At 35.0% G+C, this 23,398-nt stretch overlaps 1 protein-coding gene across 1 annotated transcript in view; it reads left to right on the top strand.

Annotated features, from left to right (window-relative positions):
- The window catches only part of SEMA3C (semaphorin 3C), a 213,074-nt gene that overhangs the window by 110,240 nt on the left and 79,436 nt on the right, over positions 1–23,398 (top strand). The window contains exons 7-12 of the mRNA XM_066353947.1: positions 1,839–1,929; positions 7,306–7,425; positions 8,830–8,972; positions 13,578–13,692; positions 16,364–16,433; positions 18,722–18,866. Coding sequence (XP_066210044.1) covers positions 1,839–1,929; positions 7,306–7,425; positions 8,830–8,972; positions 13,578–13,692; positions 16,364–16,433; positions 18,722–18,866 — 684 coding nt within the window. The remainder of the gene's footprint in view (positions 1–1,838; positions 1,930–7,305; positions 7,426–8,829; positions 8,973–13,577; positions 13,693–16,363; positions 16,434–18,721; positions 18,867–23,398) is intronic.

The following is a 23,398-nucleotide window of genomic DNA, read 5'->3' as shown; positions in this document are numbered from 1 at the left end:
TTTTCCTCAAGTTTATCATCATGCATTTAATTTAATCATTATATAAAAGATGACTTTTTGGAAACCAGATGTAGCTAGAAGCCAGAAGACTGAATTTTAGTTTTTCTTGTGTCTCTTTAGCTACATGATCGTGAACAAATTTTCCTCAACTGTAGAATTAATTCACTGAAAAAGGCCACGTTGCAGGGCCTTTCCAGCCAATAGGACTGTGATTCTTTTAAGCTCTATGCATCCCTCTTCCTTCAAGAATGTTCTGCCAATATATCAAACTCAATAGAACAAACACTAGTCATATTTTCTTGAAGAATTCAAAACTTCAGAATCATCTTTGCTTTTGACATCTTCCTGAAATTCATCCAATTTGTAATTGAATGCCAAGCTCTATTGATTTTCACTTTACAAATTCTCTTGTATCTTTACTGCTGTTACGTGACTGCTGAGATCCTGGTCTGTCAGTTTACTATAACCTAATTCCTGGCCTATTGCAATTGAAAACAAATCAATTTTCTTGAATCCATTATCTGTTTTTACGACTACCATTCATAATCTTCTCAGAGCACAAGTTAAGTTCCAATCTTAAAGCAGCATTTTGATCCTTTTATTTGCATACTCAAAAAGTTTTAGGGTACATTTATTTCAGGATAATTCTGAAAAACCTTAACTTGACAATTAAGGATCACCATCATCTAATACAGCCAACAAAAGTGATCTTTTTTTTTTTTAGAATTTTAATAGTAGCTTTTACTTACTTGCATAATAAAAAGATAAATACACCAACAAAATATTCCCTCTCAGTGAAGCTACACTGATCATTATATTTCAAATTGAACCCATTGCCCACAGTACCTGGGCTTCTCTGGTCCTATTCCTCACTTAATATTAATGTTTGTCTATTTTGTTTACTGTATCCCTAATGACACAGAGTAGATGCTCAATATATTTTAATTAAATGAATAAATGAGTAAATAAACTACTTTATCTAAATTATACAGTATTATATTTGATCTAGTATAATGCTGTACTTATCAAAATTAAATGGTAACAGCCCTGGCTGGTTGGCTCAGTGGTAGAGCATTGGCCTGGCGTGCAGGAGTCCTGGGTTCAATTCCCGGCCAGGGCACACAGGAGAAGCGCCCATCTGCTTCTCCACCCCTCCCCCTTTCCTTCCTCTCTCTTCCCCTCCCACAGCCAAGGCTCCATTGGAGCAAAGTTGGCCCGGGCGTTGAGGATGGCTCTGTGGCCTCTGCCTCAGGCAATAGAATGGCTCTGGTTGCAACAGAGCGATGCCCCAGATGAGAAGAGCATCGCCCCCTGGTGGGCATGCTGGGTGGATCCCGGTCAGGTGCATGCGGGAGTCTGTCTGACTGCCTCCCCATTTCCAACTTCAGAAAAATACAAAAAAAAAAAAATTAAATGGTAACAAAATTTTATATTTAACAACGTCTTGGTTATTTTAGAAATATTGTAATCCTATACACATTGTTTCTCTGTGGGCAATTTTCTGCTTTTCATCAATTTTCAGCTTACGTTATTCAGGTTTATAATAATTGCTGATTTCCAAGTATTTTTTAACTAATGTTGATTTGAGGAAAACTTGTTGGATCAGCATTATGGGGAATGAATGGGTGAGAATTTGACCTGCTGAGGTTAACTTGTAATTTATAGACAGATTCTTCTATAGGCCAAGCAGGTCTTTAATATAGGGACTTGGTAAGAAATAAGCAACCAAGTAGAAAGTTCATTATTTATCATGATGCTTGATTCTACTAAAGAACAATTGGTAACTAACTACAAAGTTATTTATTATTACTAACTTTTCATTTTTGTCTATAATGAAGGACCAAGTTTTCATGATCGATTCCAAGTGTGAGTCTGGAAAAGGACGCTGCTCTTTCAACCCCAGTGTGAACACGGTGTCTGTTATGATCAGTAAGTGGAACATGAAGGAGGGAGGGGAAAGTAAAACAAAAAGGACATTAAGTAAAGTTATTTTATGTCATAGTACACCCATTTTTGATAACTGCATAAATGATAGTACATGAGTAATATAATAGGAAGAAAGGTGTGTGCTGAGAAATAGAAATTTTAGTTTCTCATTTTCAAGAATATTTATAATCAATTATTTTTTTCATCAAACATGACGGTGCTGTCATTCCTAGAGCAAGTGAACAATTTACAAAAAACTGTGTATATGTATATATATGTGTATAATATATATTATATATATAAAACTGTGTATATACACATAATATATAATAATTTTCAATGTTCTAGTATTAAATATATCCACTTTTCCTCAGGTTTTAGTAATCTTTACAAATGATTAAAAATGATGTTACTCTCTAATGAAAGGCTATCAAAGTATGTGTATTAGCCAAATATATTCTCTGGATTGTCTAGAAGTCACTATGCTAAAAATAAAGAGAGAGAGAGAGAGAGAGAGAGAGAGAGAGATGGTGGTAAAGTGCTGCGAATCAGCGCAGCTAGTAATTCCAGGTCCTGAGGGAGAACGGCGCAGAATTAAGAAAATAGACTTACCGGGAAAAGAGGATGGGATCGGGAGGCCTCTGCAATGCTGATGGCAAGATGAGAGAGAGAGAGAGCCCCCGGTCTTGCTTTATTATATAGCATAGACAATTAAAGTCTTTAAGCCAATATACAAATAAGGAAGTCTCTGATACAAAGCCACTTATCTGAGGCATAAATTGAATTCCTCATAAGAGTGCACCACCCCACATTATGCAACGGTCAAGGGTGTGGGGAAAAACTTAGTTTTGAAAAGGGTGTTGAGAAGATCTTAGTATTATGAGGGTGTGTGGAAGATCTTAGTATTAGAAGGGTGTTGAGAAGATCTTAGATTTAGAAGGCTGGAGAAGAGCTTAGTCTTAAACTAAGCCCTAGGCTGTAAGGATTTTGTCAGCTTACAGCCTGCCTCCCACAGTAAAGTCACTTTTTTATTTTCTCATTTTCATAAGGTGTATCAGTTTTGAAAGAGGCCTTATTGCTTGCTGTTACATACATTGAAAAATCAATATCTTTGTCTCTATCTTAATGCCTTTCTGTAACTCAAAAATATTCTCCTCTAGTTAGTTAAGATGCTTCTAGTCTATATCTGGTTAAACATGATTGGAGGGTAAGGACAAATCTGAGACTCTAGGGTTAACTATACAGTAAACACTTTCCCCTTTCTGCTTTCTGTGTGTCTTGCCAATGGTAAAATTACATCATTTAATAATAGAAAAGATGGAAAAATAATTATTGTAGTCAAATGCTTTATTCTGATTCAGTCAAAGAGGCAACCCATCTTTCTCATATCTGGAAACTAAATTAAGACAGGTACATCTAGCGCTGACTAGAATGTGAATTTGGAAGTTATCCAAATAATTATTTCCATGTGTTCATTCAAACTGGGCAAGGAGAAAATAAAATTACATCATTAGTATAAAAAATTTAGAAACCTTTGAAACAACATATCCAAGTATGTCTGATGCAGGGTCTTTTCAGATAAGTTCCTAAGTACAGTATTGTTTAATAGGAGCTGGGTCTCTGAAAGTCTTTTCTTCATTAAGAAGGAAATTTTATTCACCTTTAGAAATTCTATTATACATCTATTATATCTACACACACATTATACTCATTCACTATATGGAGTTTTCATTTATTTGAAGTTAAGTATTGATACTATGAAAATAAACTTTAAAGATCAGTTAATACTAATACTCTAGTTTTATCTCATCAAATATTGTATAGAACAAAAAGATTTAGAACAAGGCATTATAAATCCTACTGTTAAACTGTTGGATTTGTTTTTACAAAATTGAATTTATTTATTTATCTTCATTTTTTTAAAAAATTTGAGACTTCAATTTCTAAGCTTGTGTTCCAGTGCTACCTTTTAATATTTTGATTAACATTATAATTTATACCATCAATGAAAGTCATAAAACAATTTAATTTAAAACCTGAAAACAAAAAGAGCAGGAAACTTCATAAGCTTGTGTTTATCATTTTATTTGTCCTATTGATTATTCCTCTAAAATGATCTCCAATATCATCTCCAGTATTGCATAGTAAATTTGTGCAAGTCATCTCACTTTGCCATATAGTGCTGTATCAGTTCTGTTCAATTGCAGTCCACTACATAACACAGATTGGTTAAAATATTTCTATTACAGTGCCAGAAAACATTGGAAATTTGAATTCCAAATTTCACAATGCAGTGTGGCATCTAACTAAATGAGCAAGATTAGTGTTTTTTTTCTTGCTATTTTTAATCAGTGTCATAACACAAGAAATAAGTCAGATGATATCTTTTAAGGAACCTGTCAAAACCCCATGAAGTTTCTTTGGCCAGTAGCAATGCAGTTGGAAAGCAATATATTTTTGGATTAAAGTTAAAAGGCATAAGTTTATCTTTGCATAAGTCCTACAAAAATTCTTTAAAAAATAAATACCCTATTCTCAAAATTCTTTCCAAAGTGACATTAATTAAATATTTTTTATACAAAATACCGCAGACACTTTATTTCTAATTACTGAGAAACTAAGACAGGAAATGATTTCAGTCAGACATGCAGGCTTTTGTAATGTTTAAGACATAACTAATAAATTGTTGGAATGTAACCGGCTTAGAATCAGCCCTTTCCACCATACACCATCCTTCAATCTCCTGTAACAATATGATAATTGATATCTGTGCTAATCATCTGTTGAATAGCAGGAATTTATAACCCACTGTTTTGGGGGTTATTGGGTAGAGTAAAAGTATGAAATAATTAATTACAAAGTTACTTAAATTTTATAACCATTGCACCTACAGAATATTTGTGTAGATTCATCACAAATGTTCACATAATTTTAAAGAAGCTAAACTGCTCAAAATACTTGGGTGCACATTTCTGTGATTACCCTATAATTTGCTGCCATGGGCCTACGAGGCCTACGAGGAAGCAGAACTGGGAGACTCAATACCAGGCCATACCTGCTGTGCTAACTGGTATGGGCAGTGGTGGGATTCAAATAATTTAAAAACCAGTTATCTGCCTAATGACCACTGTGAGTATAAAAAAATGATATATCTAAAGGAAGTTTATTATTCCATGTGTTTAATACTTAAATAAGAACAATAAAAGAGGTACACAAAACTAAATTATGTTATGAGTTTTAAAACATTAATTAAAAACTATCAAATAATACCTGAATTGTTATTCAAGATACTTCCATATTGCTTCTTGATTGGCGTCCTCACTTTCAAGTTTTTCACCTATGGACAAATGAACATTACTACAGGCACTTAGACTATGCTGTTGCACAGATGAACATTAAAAAAGAGTATGGAATGTAAATTTGTGATTTCCACATTGGGCGGCTGCTCAGGTGCCCACCTTAGAGAGAACCCTGATTACAGGTGCCATTTTAACAACTGGTTCACAGAACTCAACAAAAAATTAGGTATGGGTTCTGCCAAACCAGTGCAAACCGGCTGAATCCCACCACTGGATAGGGGTCCAGTTTATGATCTGGTGAGCACGTATTAAAAGTATTTCATTCTCCTGGGCCAATTCATCCTGGGCCAATTGATATTGCTTGTTACTAAACAGTGAGCTTAGAGTGCTTCAAAATGTTCTAGTCCTGCCAAAATGACCATAATCTGCAAGTAGCCAGGAAGTAATTCTAGAACATTAGTCAAAGAATACAGTCATCAGATGGGATAGTGGGAAAGACCTGATAAATTTTATTCTTTTTTCTATTTTTCTGAAGTGGGAAGCAAGGAGGCAGAGAAACAGACTCCCACATGCCTTTGACGGGGATCCACCCAGCATGCCCACCAAGGCGATGCTCTGTCAATTTAGAGCGTTGCTCCATTGCAACCAGAGCCATTCTAGCACCTGAGGCAGAGGCCATGGAGCCACCCTCAGTGCCCAGGCCAACTTGCTCTAATGGAGCCTTGACTGCGGGAGGGGAAGAAAGAGATAGAGAGAAAGGAGAGAGGGAAGGGTGGAGAAGCAAATGGGTGCTTCTCCTGTGTGCCCTGGCCAGGAATCGAACCTGAGACTTCTACATGCTGGGCCAACACTATATACCACTGAGCCAGTTGGCCAGGACCTATTCTTTATTAAATAGATATTCAACTACTGTTTTATAGTCAAGAGTCACACCCATTCTGTACCTACTCTTTACTAGCATAAAAATTAATATGAATAAACTAAATGTTAAATTTTATGTGTGTACAGATTAAAATAGCTGTTTTGCCATCAATAATGATAATTTAACTTAATTTTAAAATATTTTTTGTCTCTACATTTTATTTTTTATGGCTTAATGTGTTATGTAGTTTATTAACATATTATTATGTTAATATATTTTGCAACTGAAAATGTAGACCTCCGTTTACCTTATAGAAACCTTTTAGCACTGAAAATAAAAATGTATAATTTAATGATGAAATTATATCATTAATAGTATGTTGATAAATTTTAATGTTGCTTTTATAATAATAAATTTATTTTCAATTAATTTAGTAAAATCATAGAATTTTTAATATGTGGTAAGAACTTTTGAGATTATAATCCCATATTTTACAGATGAAAAGATTTAGATTCAGGGAACTAATTTAGTGGTTTTCAACATTTTTACACTTGGAGACCGGTGAAATTAGAATTATTTCAGGGACCGCTAAGGCAGGAATCACCCTGTGCATAAGTGATTCAGCTAAGATCACTGTGTCTCTAAACTTCATACAAGGGGCAGTGGCGGGATTCAAGTAATTTAACAACCAGTTCTCTGCTGGTGGTTAACTCTTTCACAGACCGGCGTGAACTTTCTAGTGGACCGGACCACACACTGTTGGCTGAAAAAAACAACTAAATGACTTAGACCTAATATTAGTTTCTTACTTACTGACAAAATTAGAAAACTATTTTTGTGACTGTTGTAATATTTTTATTAAAACAAAGTAAAAATTAATAAAAGCCATTTTGTTACCTTTTATATACCTAAAGTATTTCTGCCATTTCTGATATACACTATATAAACATAGGTATTTAGTATAATTAAGTACAGGCAGAAATTATATCATTATATCATTATTTTATTTCTATGTAGAATAAAGTTGTTTTGGTAATCATACAGTCAATAATGAAACCAGATTTAACTTTACCTAATTTTTTATTTGGTAGAGAATTAAACCAATTAACAATTATAAATACTCTGCAGTATGTATGATGAATTAATAAGCAGGTTTGCCTTGATTTTTAAAAATCTTAAAATATATTTAAAATTGTGTTGACAATTTCTCTTTCATAGATGAGGAACTTTTCTCTGGAATATATATAGATTTCATGGGGACAGATGCTGCTATCTTTCGAAGTTTAACTAAGAGGAATGCAGTCAGAACTGATCAACACAATTCCAAATGGCTAAGTGGTAAGAAAATATTTTATACATTTATTTAGAATCATGCTTTAAACCAATTTGTTTAATTTCATAATGAAAATTAGGTAAAAATTGTAAAAAAAAATTACAGTATCAGGTGATGAGTAACAATTCTGTACTTTATGAATTAAAATTTTTTAGAATAAATAAATAATTGAAATAGTCATATTCTAACTCTTTATTAACCATGATAGTTATCAGAGGATATATAAATAAATAAAAATGAAAGTGACATTTGACATATATGCCTGTACACCTGAATTTTCTCTATTTGTTTAAGGGCAACATAATTAAATATGCTATTTATTCATTTAGACAGTATATTTTAATAATTTTAAAGCTAAAAATTCTCTAAATTTATGACATAAAATGAGTAGGTTATTTTCAGAAACTTCTATTTGTTTTATAGTAAGACTTAAAATTTTAAAACCGGTATATATATAATTTTTTATATATTGGTTAATATTTAATAGAAATCATAGCTATAATAATTTTATGATTATTAGCAGTTATTTAACTGCTTTCAATTCTTGGGATCACAAGGAAGTCACATACTGATAGGTGTTCATTTGACTTCAATGCACAGTTTCAGTGAGCTGAGCTGCTGTTGTTCAGAGGAGGGAGGAACCACTGAAGACTTGGTCATTTCACCCTGGGGACAATTTCTAGCTCACTCTAAATTTGGCAGTTCACTTAGCATTACACAATTAAGCATGAATCACTATAGTTCAGCATCTCGTTTCATTGATAGGCCTGCACAAGAGAGCACTGATTGTCCATTTACTCCTCAGATCATCCCTCCAGTACATGTGGAAATAGAGTGTCCTGCAAGTCGTTTTGTTCTGGAAAGAAGAAACCCCTTTCTGTCTTCAAATGGCGTCATTTTTTTTTTCTTTGAAAAGTTCCCCCTTCATTTCATACACTGTATTTTATGAAAAATGTGTTTTTCAGATCTTGGACTCCCAACTCCTCATTCCTCTTCAATGAATTTGCGTTTATATACACAAGGTTTAAAACCACACTTTAAGAAAACAACCCCCTCTCCCATAAAATGACTGTCAGATTCCATGGGGAAAAACTGGTAGAAATGTTTTTTTAATTTTTCTAAAACTCATCACTGCACAAAGACATTTTCCCCCATTTACTGAACTTCCAGCACACATTGCAGATGGAGAAAAAATAGTCTGAGCTACCATAGCTATATTCTGTGGCCTTCACATTCCAAATGTGGTATGTTGACTGAATACAATTGCTGCTTTTAGAGTTTTTGCCTATGAACAACAAATGATTTCTTTATACCAAAGATGGAGGAGCCATATGTCTGTGGTCCACTTGGATGAACAGTAGATGGATTTGTATCGTAAGTATATATATAATCTTTGTATTTCTTTTCAGAACCGATGTTTGTGGATGCACATGTCATCCCAGATGGAACTGATACAAATGATGCTAAGATTTATTTCTTCTTCAAAGAAAAACTCACTGACAATAGCAGAAGCACAAAGCAAATTCATTCCATGATTGCTAGAATATGTCCTGTAAGTATTAACATTGTTTTAAATTTAATTTATTTAAACATATAAAAAGTAAAAAAACAAACAAAAAAAGCCTGTTGACTCATTTCACCCATTTCTCCCACCCTAATCCTGTTTCTTGCAATCCTCATCTGTTCTGTGAGCTGTATCTATGAACTGGTTTTTGTTTAGATCCCACATATAAGAGAGATCATACTGTATTTGTCTTTCTCTCTATGACTTATTTTATTTAGAATAATACCCATCCACATTGTTGTGAACAATAAGATTTTATTCTTTTTTATGGCTAAATAGTATTTCATTGGTTATATAAATCACTTTTCTGTTTGGAGTTTTTTTAATAGAGAAAGATAAGAAAGCAGAAAGAGGTAAGGAAAAAAGAGATGAAAAGCATTAACTCAGAGGTAGTAACCTTTTTATACCTACTGCCCACTTTTGTATCTCTGTTAGTAGTAACATTTTCTAACCGCCCACCAGTTCCACAGTAATGGTGATTTATACAGTAGGGAAGTAACTTTACTTTATAAAATTTATAAAGCAGAGTTACAGCAAGTTAAAGCATTTAATAATAATTACTTACCAAGTACTTTATGTCAGATTTTCACTAAGTTTGGCAGAATAAATCTTTATAAAACAACTTACTATAGTTAAATCTAACTTTTTATTTATACTTTGGTTGCTCCACTACCGCCCACCATGAAAGCTGGAATGCCCACTAGTGGGCGGTAGGGACCAGGTTGACTACCACTGCATTAACTCATAGTGCCTTGCCAATGGGGCTCAAGGTGAACCAGTGATCCCTTGCTCAAGCCAGCAACCTTTGGGCTCAAGCCAGTGACCTTGGAATCATGTTGATGATCCCATGCTCAAGCCCTGTACTCAAGCGGGCAAGCCCATGCTCAAGTTGATGAGCCTGTGCTCGAGCTGGTGACCTCAGGGTTTTGAACCAGGGCCCTCAGCATCCCATGCCAATGCTCAGTTCACTGTGTCCTATATGTCACATTTTTTTATCCATTCGTTGGTGGACACTGAGGTTGTTTCACTATCTTGGCTCTTCTAAATAGTGCCGCAACAAACATGGGGTGTATATATCCATTTTTTTTAAGTTGAGTTTATCAAGTTAATGTTTTCATTTCTTTCAGATAAATAACCAGAAGAGGAACTGCATGATCATATGATAGTTCTATTTTTAACTTTTTGAGAAACTGTCTACTGTGTTCAATAATGGTTGCACCAATTTATATTCCCATCAACAGTGCACAAGGATTCGCTTTCTTCCACATTCATGCTAACACTTGTTATTTCTTATCTTTTTAATAAAATCATTCTAACATGTGCAAGGTGATATCCTTTAGAGATTTTGATTTGCATTTCTCTGATAATTAGTGATGCTGTGCATCTTTTTAGGTACCTATTACCATCTCTATGCCTATATCTTTTCTTTAAAATATCTGTATGGCTCTTCTGCCCATTTTGAATTGATTTCTTTTTTGCTGCTGAGTTGTATGAGTTATACATATTGGATGTTATCCCCTTATCAGATATATGATTTACAATTATTCATTTTTCATTTAATAGGTTGCCTTTTATTTTGTTGGTAGTTTTCATTGCTGTGCAGAATCTTTTAGTTTGAGGTAGTTCTACTTGTTTATTTTTGCATTTGGTATCAAATTATAAAAAATATCTCTAAGACCTATGCCAAGGAGCTTACTGCCTGTTTTCTTCTAAAAGTTTTTATTATTTCAGGTCTTAGATTCAACTCTTTAATTCATTTAGAGCTAACTTTTTTGTATGGTATAAGAAAATGGTCCGGTTTCTCTTCTCTTCTCTTCTCTTCTCTTCTCTTCTCTTCTCTTCTCTTCTCTTCTCTTCTCTTCTCTTCTCTTCTCTTCTCTCTCTCTCTCTCTCTCTCTCGCTTTCAACTTTGTTTATTGTTTTTGTTTTGGATTTTTGGGGTGTGGCTGTCCAATTTTTCCAACACCATTTATTGAAGAGAGAAATTATTCCCATTTTGTATTTTTGCCTCCATTGTCATGCATTAATTAACTATTTATGAATGGGTTTGTTTCTAGGGTCCTTGTTTTGTTTCATTGATCTGTGTGTCTGTTCTTTGCCAGTACTATACTGTTTTAATTACTATAGCTATATAGTATAGCTTGAAATCTAGGAGTATGATACCTTAAGCTTTGTTATTCTTTCTCAAGATTGTTTTACTTATTCTTAATTTGAAGAAAGATTAGGGAATTCAAATTATTACTGACCAGGCAGTGGCACAATGGATAGAGCGTCTGCCTGCGATGCACAGGACCCAGGTTCAAATCCCCGAGGTTGCCGGCTTGCATGTGGGCTCATTTGACTTGAGTGCAGCCTCACCAGCTTGAGCACAGGGTTGCTGGATTGAGTGTGGGATTATAGACAAGACCCCATGGTCGCTGTCTTGAGGCCAAAGGTCACTGACTTGAAGCCCAAGATTTCTGGCTTGCACCCAAAGTTGCTGGTGTGGCTGGAGCCCCCTCGTCATGGCACATATGAGAAAGCACTCATTGAATAACTAAGGTGCCGCAACCTTAGTTTTGATGCTTCTCATCTCTCTCCCTTCCTGTCTCTCTGTCCCTGTCTATTCCTCTCTCTTTCTTTATCTTAAAAAAATAATGAAATTCAAATTATGTAATTTTTTTTCTTTTTCCAATAGTCGTCTTTCTACTTTTATCATCTACTCATATAAATTAACAAAATATTGTTAGGCGACATTTGAACTTAATGTTTATTCACATCAGTCATAAGAAATAATACCACATTTAAACACAAAGCTTAATTGAAAGAAATATTTGGATTGCAGATTTATACAAATAAACAATTTTGATTAATTCACTACTTTTCCACTTAATGTATTAGTATTAAAAACAAATAGCTAAATTGTACAGAAACAGAACAATCCTTGTGAATAAAATTAGCAAAACCTTACAAAAAGACAATTATTGAGAAACTATCTATAGCAAAAAGAATTGAGAAATGCTTCAAGAAGTATAGCTTTAATTATAAACAGTAACTAAAATATTCTTGTGTATAAACAGTAAGTGTATTCATGATGTCTGCTCCTATACGAGTTGTACAGGTTTGTCCGCACAATTATAATTAGCATCCTTTGTGCAGAATGATTTCTTAAAGCATTTAGTGCTGAAAATAGTTTACTTTTATTTTTTTTATTATAATTATTTTTTTTTTGTATTTTTCTGAAGCTGGAAACGGGGAAAGACAGTCAGACTCCCGCATGTGCCCAACCGGGATCCACCCAGCACACCCACCAGGGGGTGATGCTCTTCCCACCAGGGGACAATGCTCTGCCCCTCCAAGGCATCGCTCTGTTGCGACCAGAGCCACTCTAGTGCCTGGGGTAGAGGCCAAGGAGCCATCCCCAGCGCCCGGGCCATCTTTGCTCCCATGGAGCCTCGGCTGCGGGAGGGGAAGAGAGAGACAGAGAGGAAGGAGGGGGGGGGGTGGAGAAGCAGATGGGCGCTTCTCCTGTGTGCCCTGGCCGGGAATCGGCCAGGGTCTTCTGCACACCAGGCCGACGCTCTACCACTGAGCCAACTGGCCAGGGCTAAAATAGTTTACTTTTAAATGTTACAATATTTCACTGATGGCAGAGTTCACCTGCTTCTCGATCATTTGCAGCGAGGAAGCAGAGCCACCAGGAGTGGTGAAAGGCTTTCGGGCATGCAGAAAAAAATATAGACTCTTAGTAAAAGATTCCAATGCCATGTTCTGTGCCCTGGGTTGAGAATATGTATATTAAAGCATCTGAGTAGGAATACTGAGAAATAAATGATGACACAAAGTAATAAAGGAGAAAAAATAGAGCCATTGGGGACCATTTTGTGCTAACTATAAACCAACTCTCCTGACCACAGTAGAATCTGCAAGCTTCACTTACACAATAATGTTCATATTGAAATCAATGAGGTATAAAGAAAAGGCGAGTTAAATTATGTAAGTTCTGTAACATTTTATGAACATTTCCATCAGTTATTATTAAACATTTACAAAGCTTTAGCAAACATGTTTATTTAATTCGTTTTTTGGACCCTGGCTGAAGCTTCTCCACCCCTCCCCTGTCTTTTTCTCTCTCTCTTCCTCTCTCTCTCTCTCTCTTTCTCTCTTGCAGCCATGGCTTAGTTTGAGCAAGTTGGCCCTGGGTGCTGAGGATGGCTTCAGGGCCTTGCCTCAGGCGCTAAAGTGGCTTTGTTGCCGAGCAGTGTCTTTGGATGGGCAGAGAGCATCGTGGTAGGGGGCTTGTCAGGTGGATCCTGTCCAGGTGCATACAGGAGTCTGGCTCTGCCTCTCCGCCTCTCCCTTAATAAGAAAAGTTATTTTTTGAAACATTTTTTATGGATACTATACTATAGAAAAATAATAGTATAAACAATTATTGCTTTAGGACATACTATATATATCTTAAATATTCCTAACTATTAATCTGTAAATGTGGTTAACATAGCCATCCTTCAGAGTATAACAGATCCCTAAGTAATAGGAATCCAACTATATTTTTAATAGACTTCAGTATTTATTTAAGCAATCTGAAATGTGTTTACAAAATGGTTTCAGAATGACACGGGTGGACTGCGTAGCCTTGTCAACAAGTGGACTACCTTCTTAAAAGCAAGGCTGGTGTGCTCAGTAGCCGACGAAGATGGCCCGGAAACACACTTTGATGAATTAGGTACATAGATGTGAATTTTAAAATGTTTGAAAGAGATTTTGTGAAGTTTATGAAATTTAGTAAACTTTCAGAAGAAGATCTATGTTACATGGATGGTTTAAGCATAAACAGTGTGTCAATTTAAATTAATAATCTGGATACTGTTAATAAATTTCCTTAAGTATTTTCTAAATCTGTTTTATCCCTACCTGTGCACTGCTGAAACCTTAGTTCATTGAATTCAGCATGATATATGTGTGTGTGAGTGTGTGTGTATGTGAGAGAGAGAGAGAGAGAAAGAGAGAAGTACTTGTATACATTACATATTTATATTTGTGCTTTTCTGAAATAAATGTGTATTTTATATATATTTAAACTCTAAAATCCTGTTTTCAGATCATTTTATATGAGAATACTGCTATATATCATTTACTACTACAATAATGGACAGAATAGAGATTAGATGAAAAAGTGTTAGTGTAGAAATTATACTTGTGCTCTTATATGTTCCAGATTAAGGACTAACAATCTGATTCTTTTCTACCAAGGAACATTTCTTTATTTTTTTGTATTTTTATGGAGTGTGAAACAGGGAGGCAGACAGACAGATTCCTGCATACACCTGACTGGGATCCACCCGGCATGCCCACCAGGGGGCGATGCTCTGCCCATCTGGGTGTTGCTCCGTCGCAACCAGAGCCATTCTAGCACTTGAGGCAGAGGCCACAGAGCCATCCTCAGTGCCCGGGCCAACCTTGACTGAAGGAGGGGAAGAGAGAGAGAGAGAGAGAGAGAGAGCAAGAGAGAGAGAGAGAGAGAGAGAAAGGAATGGGGGAGGGGTGGAGAAGCAGATGGGCGCTTCTCCTGTCTGTGTGCCCTGGCCAAGAATCAAACCCAGGACTTCCACATGCCGGAGGGACGCTCTACTACTGAGCCAATCAGCCAGGGCTGTACATTTTTCTTTTTTTTTTTTTTTTTCATTTTTCTGAAGCTGGAAACGGGGAGAGACAGTCGGACAGACTCCCGCATGCGCCCGACCGGGATCCACCCGGCACACCCACCAGGGGCGACGCTCTGCCCACCAGGGGGCGATGCTCTGCCCATCCTGGGCGTCGCCATGTTGCGACCAGAGCCACTCTAGCGCCTGAGGCAGAGGCCACAGAGCCATCCCCAGCGCCCGGGCCATCTTTGCTCCAATGGAGCCTTGGCTGCGGGAGGGGAAGAGAGAGACAGAGAGGAAAGCGCGACGGAGGGGTGGAGAAGCAAATGGGCGCTTCTCCTGTGTGCCCTGGCCGGGAATCGAACCCGGGTCCTCCGCACGCTAGGCCGACGCTCTACCGCTGAGCCAACCGGCCAGGGCCTGTACATTTTTCTTTTTAATCAGAATAACTTTGTACATACTTACAGTGTACTAAGTGACATTTATAAATGACCTTTATTTTTCATTAATTTATTAAAATGTAAAATGTTAGCTGTTACCGGTAAATTTATTTAATTTACTGAGATTTTGAGGCAGGAGAGGAGGATGTAAGCAATAAAAATGTATTATAATAAGAAAAAGTTTTACTGCTTCTAACAGTTATAAATACTAAAGTAGATAGTTTGGTCTCCTCAAAAACTATTATGTTGATCATAGAAACAAAGATTTCTATGTCAGCTTTTCTATAAAAAAAGTTCTAAGCATGATTTTGTTTTATAACCTGGTCATTCATTATTTTCCTCCAAATTCTTTACAAGTGTGTTTATGTTTCAGTGACTTAGGATATTTGTCTTTCTTGTGTTTTAGAGAGTTCTAGACAGTGTCAGTCTTTGTTCACATATGGAAAAGCTAGTGGTTATTAATTTATTGCTTAAGAGGTCCTAAATTCATTGTGAATTTAAAATAAATGCCTCTTTATTTGTATTCCTCAGCAAGAATCTTATTTGCAAAAATGTCACTGAAAACAGACATTTCTTATAATCATAACAATTGTTTATTGGGATTTTCTATCAGAAATTTGCTTCTAGGTTTTGTTATGTGTTATCATAATTTATTATTTGCAACATTGTCTTTGCTTTAATAAATTTCCAAATGCTTGTTATTAGAGCAATTGTTGATTAAATAAAAATAACACTAGTAATTTTGACCAGAAGCCAAAAAGAAAAGTCTTATTTTGTGTAAAGAAAGAAATCACTGTGAAAAGTTTTCTTCCATGTTACAACTTAAAACCCTAAGTCAAAAGAAAATTAAGATTTGTAACACTTTTTAAACTTAAAATATATGTATTATTATTAAAGGATATTTAGAAAATGCAGAGAAAGAGAAGCAACAAAAAACAAATCTTGTAGCTCTGCAAAACAGAGGCTCTGGCAGGTCATCTTACTGTATCCTTGTGTGTAGTTTAAGATGTACATGGTTCTAGTTCATATTATGTTCCATTGTGCCTTTTTCATTTAGTATGATTTTGTTATGTTAGCATGGCTTCGATAAGGTTACAGACTTCATTAACCCTTTAGTGTTTGTATAACATTTAATTTACTGTACTATGTGCCTATTATTTAGTTCATTTAGTTATTTTTAAATTGAAATGATACTGCAGAAAGATCATTCTGAATAATTCCATTCATAGTTGGAGTTGTTTTCTCAGAGTAAAATTTTAAAAATACAGTTCATGTTTCAGAACTTTAAAAGAACAATATTTCTTTTCTATAGAGGATGTATTTCTGCTTGAAACTGATAACCCAAGGACAACACTAGTGTATGGCATTTTTACAACATCAAGGTAATTATTAAACAGTAATATTTATGAGTTAAATAATAAACTGTATTGAGTAACAGTAATTATTGCAAAAGCATTCTTTTCAACTTTTAATTTTACATAGTATTTAGGATTTACCTTCCTGTTTGACTACTTTTACTTTTGCCTTATTGCCAAAATATATTTAAGCTGAACTAAGTCTTTCAAAATAGTTTTTGCAGAGTATTTAAAATAATTATATGATATTTTCTCAAAGAAAGAAAAATATGAATTACAATGCAGGAATTAAGTTTATAAAATTTTTTTTAAAGGATATAATTTGAAGATTTATGATTCAAATAGAACTTTTGGCATTTCTATTAAAATAACTTACTTCCAGAGCAGTCTAAAGTGATTACTATTTAGAAACTAATAAAACACTGAACTTATTTTTATGTTCTCTATTATGTTATTTAATATATTTGAAAATATATTCAATGTTTTCTAATTCCTCTGGAATACTGAATCCCAATTATATATATCAAGGTATTTACCATTTTCTCACCCTTTCCTGTGCATAATATTTTTTAAAATTTTACACTAAAAATATTACACAGAATTCAATACAATTTTCTAACTGTGACATAGACAATACATAATGTAATGGCTCACTTTCATTAGACAATTGACTACAAAATGAAAATTTAAAGATTTTAGTATTCTTTCTAGTGAGAGAAACATAGTATTATTGTAGCCTGTAATAAGCCATTCAATGAAAAAATCACAGGGATATTAATTATAAATTATATTTATCTTTGCCCTATAAGATATTTAAAAAGATGTTCTTTTAACTTCTGTTCTAACAAAGTAGTCTTAATTTAACTCACAAAGAATTCAGCAGAGAAAAAAAGGACGAAATTCTTAAGAAGAAAATATTTGTTTCTAAAAAAAATTGTCTTAGTTTCTGTTTTTCCCATCACCAATAGCTTTAATATTGAAAAATTTAATTCCATCCTGACTACTAATGCTAATGATCAATAATATACCTTGTTTTTTTCAACTGGCAACTAAGTTTATACTGGCCATCTAAGTTTGCATCTAACTTAAGAGAAATACACAAAAATTAGGGGATCAATGAACATGCAGATACTCCAGTACTTTAAGCCTTTTGTATAGTGCATTTTCACCAATGAAACAAAAGTTGGTTTTGCCTCTCATTTGCATAATCAAACAACTTTCTTTGACTAGTCGTTTGCTTTTCTGATGTTCTTGTTTAATGAAAAAAAATCAAATGCTTTTTTTTATATCGCTTCATATTCATTTTGAAATATCCCCTAGTTTTTGTGAACATTATATGAATCATATTTAACAGAAAAATGTTGGTTTCAGTCGGTCTGACTTAGTGACAATAGAAACAGTTTTCATTAACAATCCAAGCAAATTTTATGGGATTTTACAATGTGTCTGTTTTTGGACCCTTATTTTTTGTGACTGACCCCTAAAGTATATAAATAATGACAATTTAGACTTCTTTAATACTATTTAGGATAATGTGTAAACACACTCTCATACTAAAAGTCAGGACAAAGAGATACAATGTTCTCTTGTTAATGAGATTTGTTTCTGTGAGTTAAATTATAATAGGTTGTATTGATAGTGATTTAGAATACAAATTCATATTTTTTAAACTTATTTATTTATTTTAAGTGAGAAGAGGGGAGATAAAGAGATAGACTTCCACATGTACCCCAACTGGGATCCACCAACTCCCTACTACAGGGATGATGCTCTAATCAACTGAGCCATCCTTAGCACCCAGGGCTGACACTCAAACCAATCAATCTACTGGCTGTGGGAGGGAAAGAAAGGGAGAAGGGGGAGAGAGAGGGGAAGAGAAGCAGATGGTCACTTTTCAAATATGCCCTGACTAGGGATCAAACCCGGGATGTCTGCACACCTGGCTGATGCTCTATATTTACTGAGCCAAATAGCCAGGGCCCAAATCCATGTTTTAAAATAAACCACAAATTAATTTTTGTTGCTAAAGTAAACTATTAAGAAACTTAAAGTTATACTGTATTTTAGGAACATTGCAAACTTTTCATAACTTACTGTCTACTGTGTTCATGAATAAATTAAATGTTTTAATGCTCTGTGTCAGTGGCTTATTTCAGAAAAAGTAGAAGCTTTTTAGTTTTACAATGTATACAGTAAAACTGAACTTTTCCATGATGAATTATTTCAAGTTCTTATCATAACATTGCCATCTAGTTTTTAAATTGTCTTTAAATTAAAATTATGAGAAAATGGAACTCTTTCTGTTTTGTTTTTAGCTCAGTTTTTAAAGGATCAGCAGTGTGTGTGTATCATTTATCTGATATACAGACTGTGTTTAATGGTCCTTTTGCCCACAAAGAAGGGCCCAATCATCAGCTGATTTCCTATCAGGGTAGAATTCCATATCCTCGTCCTGGAACTGTAAGTATTCAGAAAAGTTTTTCTGTTACTTTGCTATTTCAAAAATGTAATTTAATAGACATAAATATCTATTTGATGGTTATTAAATACAACCATAGACCTACTGGTATATTCATTATAATTTTCCAGGTCATGACTTCTCAGCTTTGAGATTTACAAATATGTTAGAAATGTTATAGCACTCTCTACAGTTTTTTCTAAGAGCTATTGCTAATAAATCTTATTTAGACTTCAAGGTCAGTGGGTATATTAGACAGGGCAGAGATATTTTCCTAATGATATTGGCATAAAAAACAGAGCTTAAAAAGTGTTAACCTTTTGGTGGCTACCTAAGAATTCGTTGCTTTTTACAACTCTTCCTTATATTAAGGAATCATTTATTTCAGTGAAGAAATAACCATGTAATAATTGATTTAGAGATAGGTCAGGTGAGGTTACAGAGAGTGCACTGGCAGATTGAAAGGGAAGGTTGTCAAGGACCACAAGGATTATATATATATATATATATATATATATATATATATATATATATATATATATATATATAGTCCTAGTACTTGTTTTTCACTTGACCCATTACAGTGCTGCCTTGCATTCTCGAGTACCAGGTAGTTTCTGTCTCTGTGAAGTGTCACTGGCGCACTGACTGAGGAGATGGAGACATTTCACAATTGCTATCTATGTCTGTGCATCATAGAATCGGGTTAAAGTGATAAAGTGGAGTGTATTAAGTAAAAAAGAATGATTTTATGGAAAAAATTAAAATATACTTGTTAAAATAATATTCACTTAAATTGTTTATTTTTCTTAACTTGTATATGAAATTCCCTTTGCCAATATGCTTTCAGATATTCATCCCTCATCTTTTTTTTAACAATTGTTGATTCACTTTTTGTGTTACTATTAGAGTTTATTAACAATGTATTGTTTACTCCCTGATTTTCTCATCATCTTACAACTGTTGTCAATTGTTTTACAATAGCAAAAATAGTTTGTTAAGACTTTAGAAACCTATTTATTCAAAATTAAAAGGGCTCACATTTGGTTTCCTGTTAGGAAATTGAAAGAGTAATCATTTATATGTATTTTATTAGCAGGTTAACTTTTAATTAACTTTGGAGGGATTATCAGCATTGCTACTAATTAATGAAATAATTAAATTTATAAAAACTATACTTAATCATGGCTGGCAACACAATATCCTTTTAAATGATCTCTGTATGATGCTCATAGCTCAACAGAAGAGGGAAAAATAAAAACATTTAATTATTTTGTATAACATAAGAAAAAGTAGTCAAGAGATACCTCCATGTTAAGGTACCTCAGTTTAGGGTGTGTTGGACAGAAAGAGATTATATAATAGCGGGGAAAATGAGGGAAAATTGAGCAACTTTCAAATTCTACTGTAACTCAAAAACTCTCATTCTTTTATTCAGTGTATTTCATGCATTTCCAGATGACTCACTGATAACATATTCAGAAATAAATCATACTTTTGAGAGTTGCTTGATATTTAAAGTTGACTAAGTCATTGCTTCATCACATAGAAAAAAATTAATAGGTGGTTGTGATTGTGTATACATTTATCAGTTATTCTTTGAACAGTACATCTATGGGATACAGTATAGGAGCAATTCATTTGTTGTAAACTCAACAAAATTCTATTTCCCCCCATATAGTACCTTATTAGAAACCCCTCAGATAAATCAAGAAAACCAATAAAAGAGCCACGCTAACTGAATGCGGGTTCATGACCACAGAGCCTCAGTGAGTGTGTACTGGAGCCGGTTTGTACCAGCTCACAAGAGCAGATTGTGTGTACTTTGTCTCCAGTAAGGACATCAGCCTAATAACTTGAAATCTGTGTAGTGGGAGTATTTACACCAGGGAAATGGGCAAATAGTACAAATCAAGAATGCTTTTTTTTCTTAAGTAAAGCCTCCTTTATTACAATTCTCATCAGACCCTTCAAAAGGACTCTGAGAGTCATAGTGAGAGAACCATTCAAGTCATATCAGTTATTCTACATAAAATGTGGGAATAGATGGACCCTTTTTAGTAAACCAATAAACCAATGCTAAACTAGAACATTTTGCTAACAGTACCACTTGTCACAATTTTCAAGCTCCTAAGAAGAAGCCTTTTCTTTTCCCATTCTAAAGCAGTGTGAAACAAGCCTGGGCTTAGTGACACACATCTGGTGCTGAGTCTGTGAAAAAAGGGAGTCATCAGTACTTGAGACACATTTCTATAATGTGGTTTCTTACATCTGGTGCTGAGAAAAGAGCAGTTCTTTTAAATATATATATTTTAAGTCAACTGAGTGATCCTTAAGGAATAGAAGAGGCAGGGTGGAGGAATGACCCCTGGAACTCCTCCTAGAAAAGCGTTCCTCCCTGAAGATTCCATCCCTCCACCCGTTACTGAATAGCACACCATGAAGTCAGCTCTCTGACTCATAGTGGCCAGTGTCTGTCTCTTCTCTGGGCTTCCAGGATTTAATATCCCATTCATGTAGCCAGAAGACCTGCAGCCAAGTGATCCAAAGCATTCCCTCTTCTCTAGGGTTAGGAATGTTGCCTCAGAAGCCCTCCCAGTGAAGGCTCAACTGTGATCGCCATACTGTTTCCCTAAACAGTAGTCCAGTTGCCCGGTCAACCTCGTAAATATATGATCAGATTCTTAAAGAAATAACACTGGCAGAGATCTTACACCCTCATGATAATGTTCCTTGTAAGTGCTTTATTTAAAGCAGGATTGCTAGTTGTATTAGCAAACTGCCCAAGCAGCACATCTAAGTTGGTAGGAAAAAGCCTGCCAATTGTGTCATAATGTTTTCTCATAAGTAACTCAAGTTTGTGGAGGAAACAGGACACCTTTGGTATGTAGGAAAGGGCAGCCAGAGACTGCAGATTGTCTCTGTGGCTGAGCTAACATATGACATTATTCCATTGCAATGTGTGTAAAGCTTCTGCAGGAGATTGTGTTTGCATATACTATCCTGTTACAACAGAACCTAATAAAAATGTTCAGTTTTAGTATCTATTTAGAAGTGGAGCAGTGCCTTCTGCTTCAATGACATTGCTTTGTGCAGGTCTGGTACTTGGCATAGCAAAAGAACACAGGAAATTCATTACCCACATAGTGCAGGCAAGACACAGAGAAGTTAATGGCTAGCACTTTTGTTGATCACATGCATCTTCACATTGTTCTTTTTTTGTGTGTGACAGAGAGAGGGACAGACAGACAAGAGAGAGAGATGAGAAGCATGTTCTTCATTGCAGCACCGTAGTTGCTCATTGATTACTTTCTCATATGTGCTTTGATGGAGGGCTATAGCAGACCTAGTGACCCCTGGTTCAAGCCAGTGACCTTGGGCTCAAGCTGATGAGTCTTGCTCAAACCAGATGAGTCTGCGCTCAAGCTGGCGACCTTGGGGTTTTGAACCTGGGTCCTCCGCATCCCAGTCCGATGCTCTATCCACTGTGCCACCACCTGGTCAGATTCGCATTGTTCTTACATCAGGAGTTATTTGTTTCTCTTAGATGTCTGAAAATATTCAGTTAGTGAAGTATATAATAATATTAGATATATAAACCATATAGTCATGAAAATTCAAATTGCATATTATTTCACATCATTTAAAATGCACGAATAAAATAGGCAATAAATACTGCAGTGGGAAAGAGAGACTATTGTTCATCGGGCTTGTTTGGGAAGGCATATAAAAATACAAGATGGAGCTGGTCCAGAATGTGAATAGGTAAGAAAGGATATTTCAGGCAAAGGTTACAGTAGACATTACAAGGTAAAGAAAGCAGAGAATACATGAGTTGTAGAAGTTCCTCATGGGTTAGCAGGACTGGATGGAGGGGTTCTTTTCAGTAATGTGAGGAAGAAGAGGATCAGCTGCTGCGTTAAGTACGAGACTTCAACTATGTAATTGTTTGGGCTTGAAAAAAGGGCCTAAAGTACCAACGGTCTAAACACCGGAATAGTTTCCTCAGAATACAAGCTTTACAGACCAGTGTTAGAAACTAGCCCAGTCTGGAATGCCACTAAGTTCATGTGTATCCATTTTTCACTCATCTTTAGAGTGTTAGGTCAAGCTCCCCTGGACCATCCCAGTTACTCCTTCTCTAACTAGTTTTGCATTTATTTTCTGCAGTTTTCAGCCTCAGCTGTTACCACTTTCCTCCACTTTGTATTCTATGAGCTAACAATGCCCCAGGATTTATAATTCTCTAAATACTCCAAACTTTGTTTACTCATCTCTAAACCACTTCACTGACTCTGGCAGCCTTAAGTTCTCCACTATTCTCAATTTGTTTAAAAAATACTGATTTTTAAACATATATGGCAGTTGATTATGAAACAAGCTCTGTTATTTATTTTATAGTTGTCTTCAATTATTATTATATGTCTTGTTAATCTGATTGGACTATGTCCATCATTATTGCCAGAATCCTTGTGTCTAAAAGGCAATTGTGGGTTCTTTTATTAAGTTTTCTACTGGGCACAGTAAAATGCTT

The sequence above is a fragment of the Saccopteryx leptura genome, chromosome 12 (genome assembly GCF_036850995.1).
Source record: "Saccopteryx leptura isolate mSacLep1 chromosome 12, mSacLep1_pri_phased_curated, whole genome shotgun sequence".
Taxonomy (NCBI): domain Eukaryota; kingdom Metazoa; phylum Chordata; class Mammalia; order Chiroptera; family Emballonuridae; genus Saccopteryx; species Saccopteryx leptura.
This window is presented reverse-complemented; position numbering and strand designations above follow the sequence as displayed.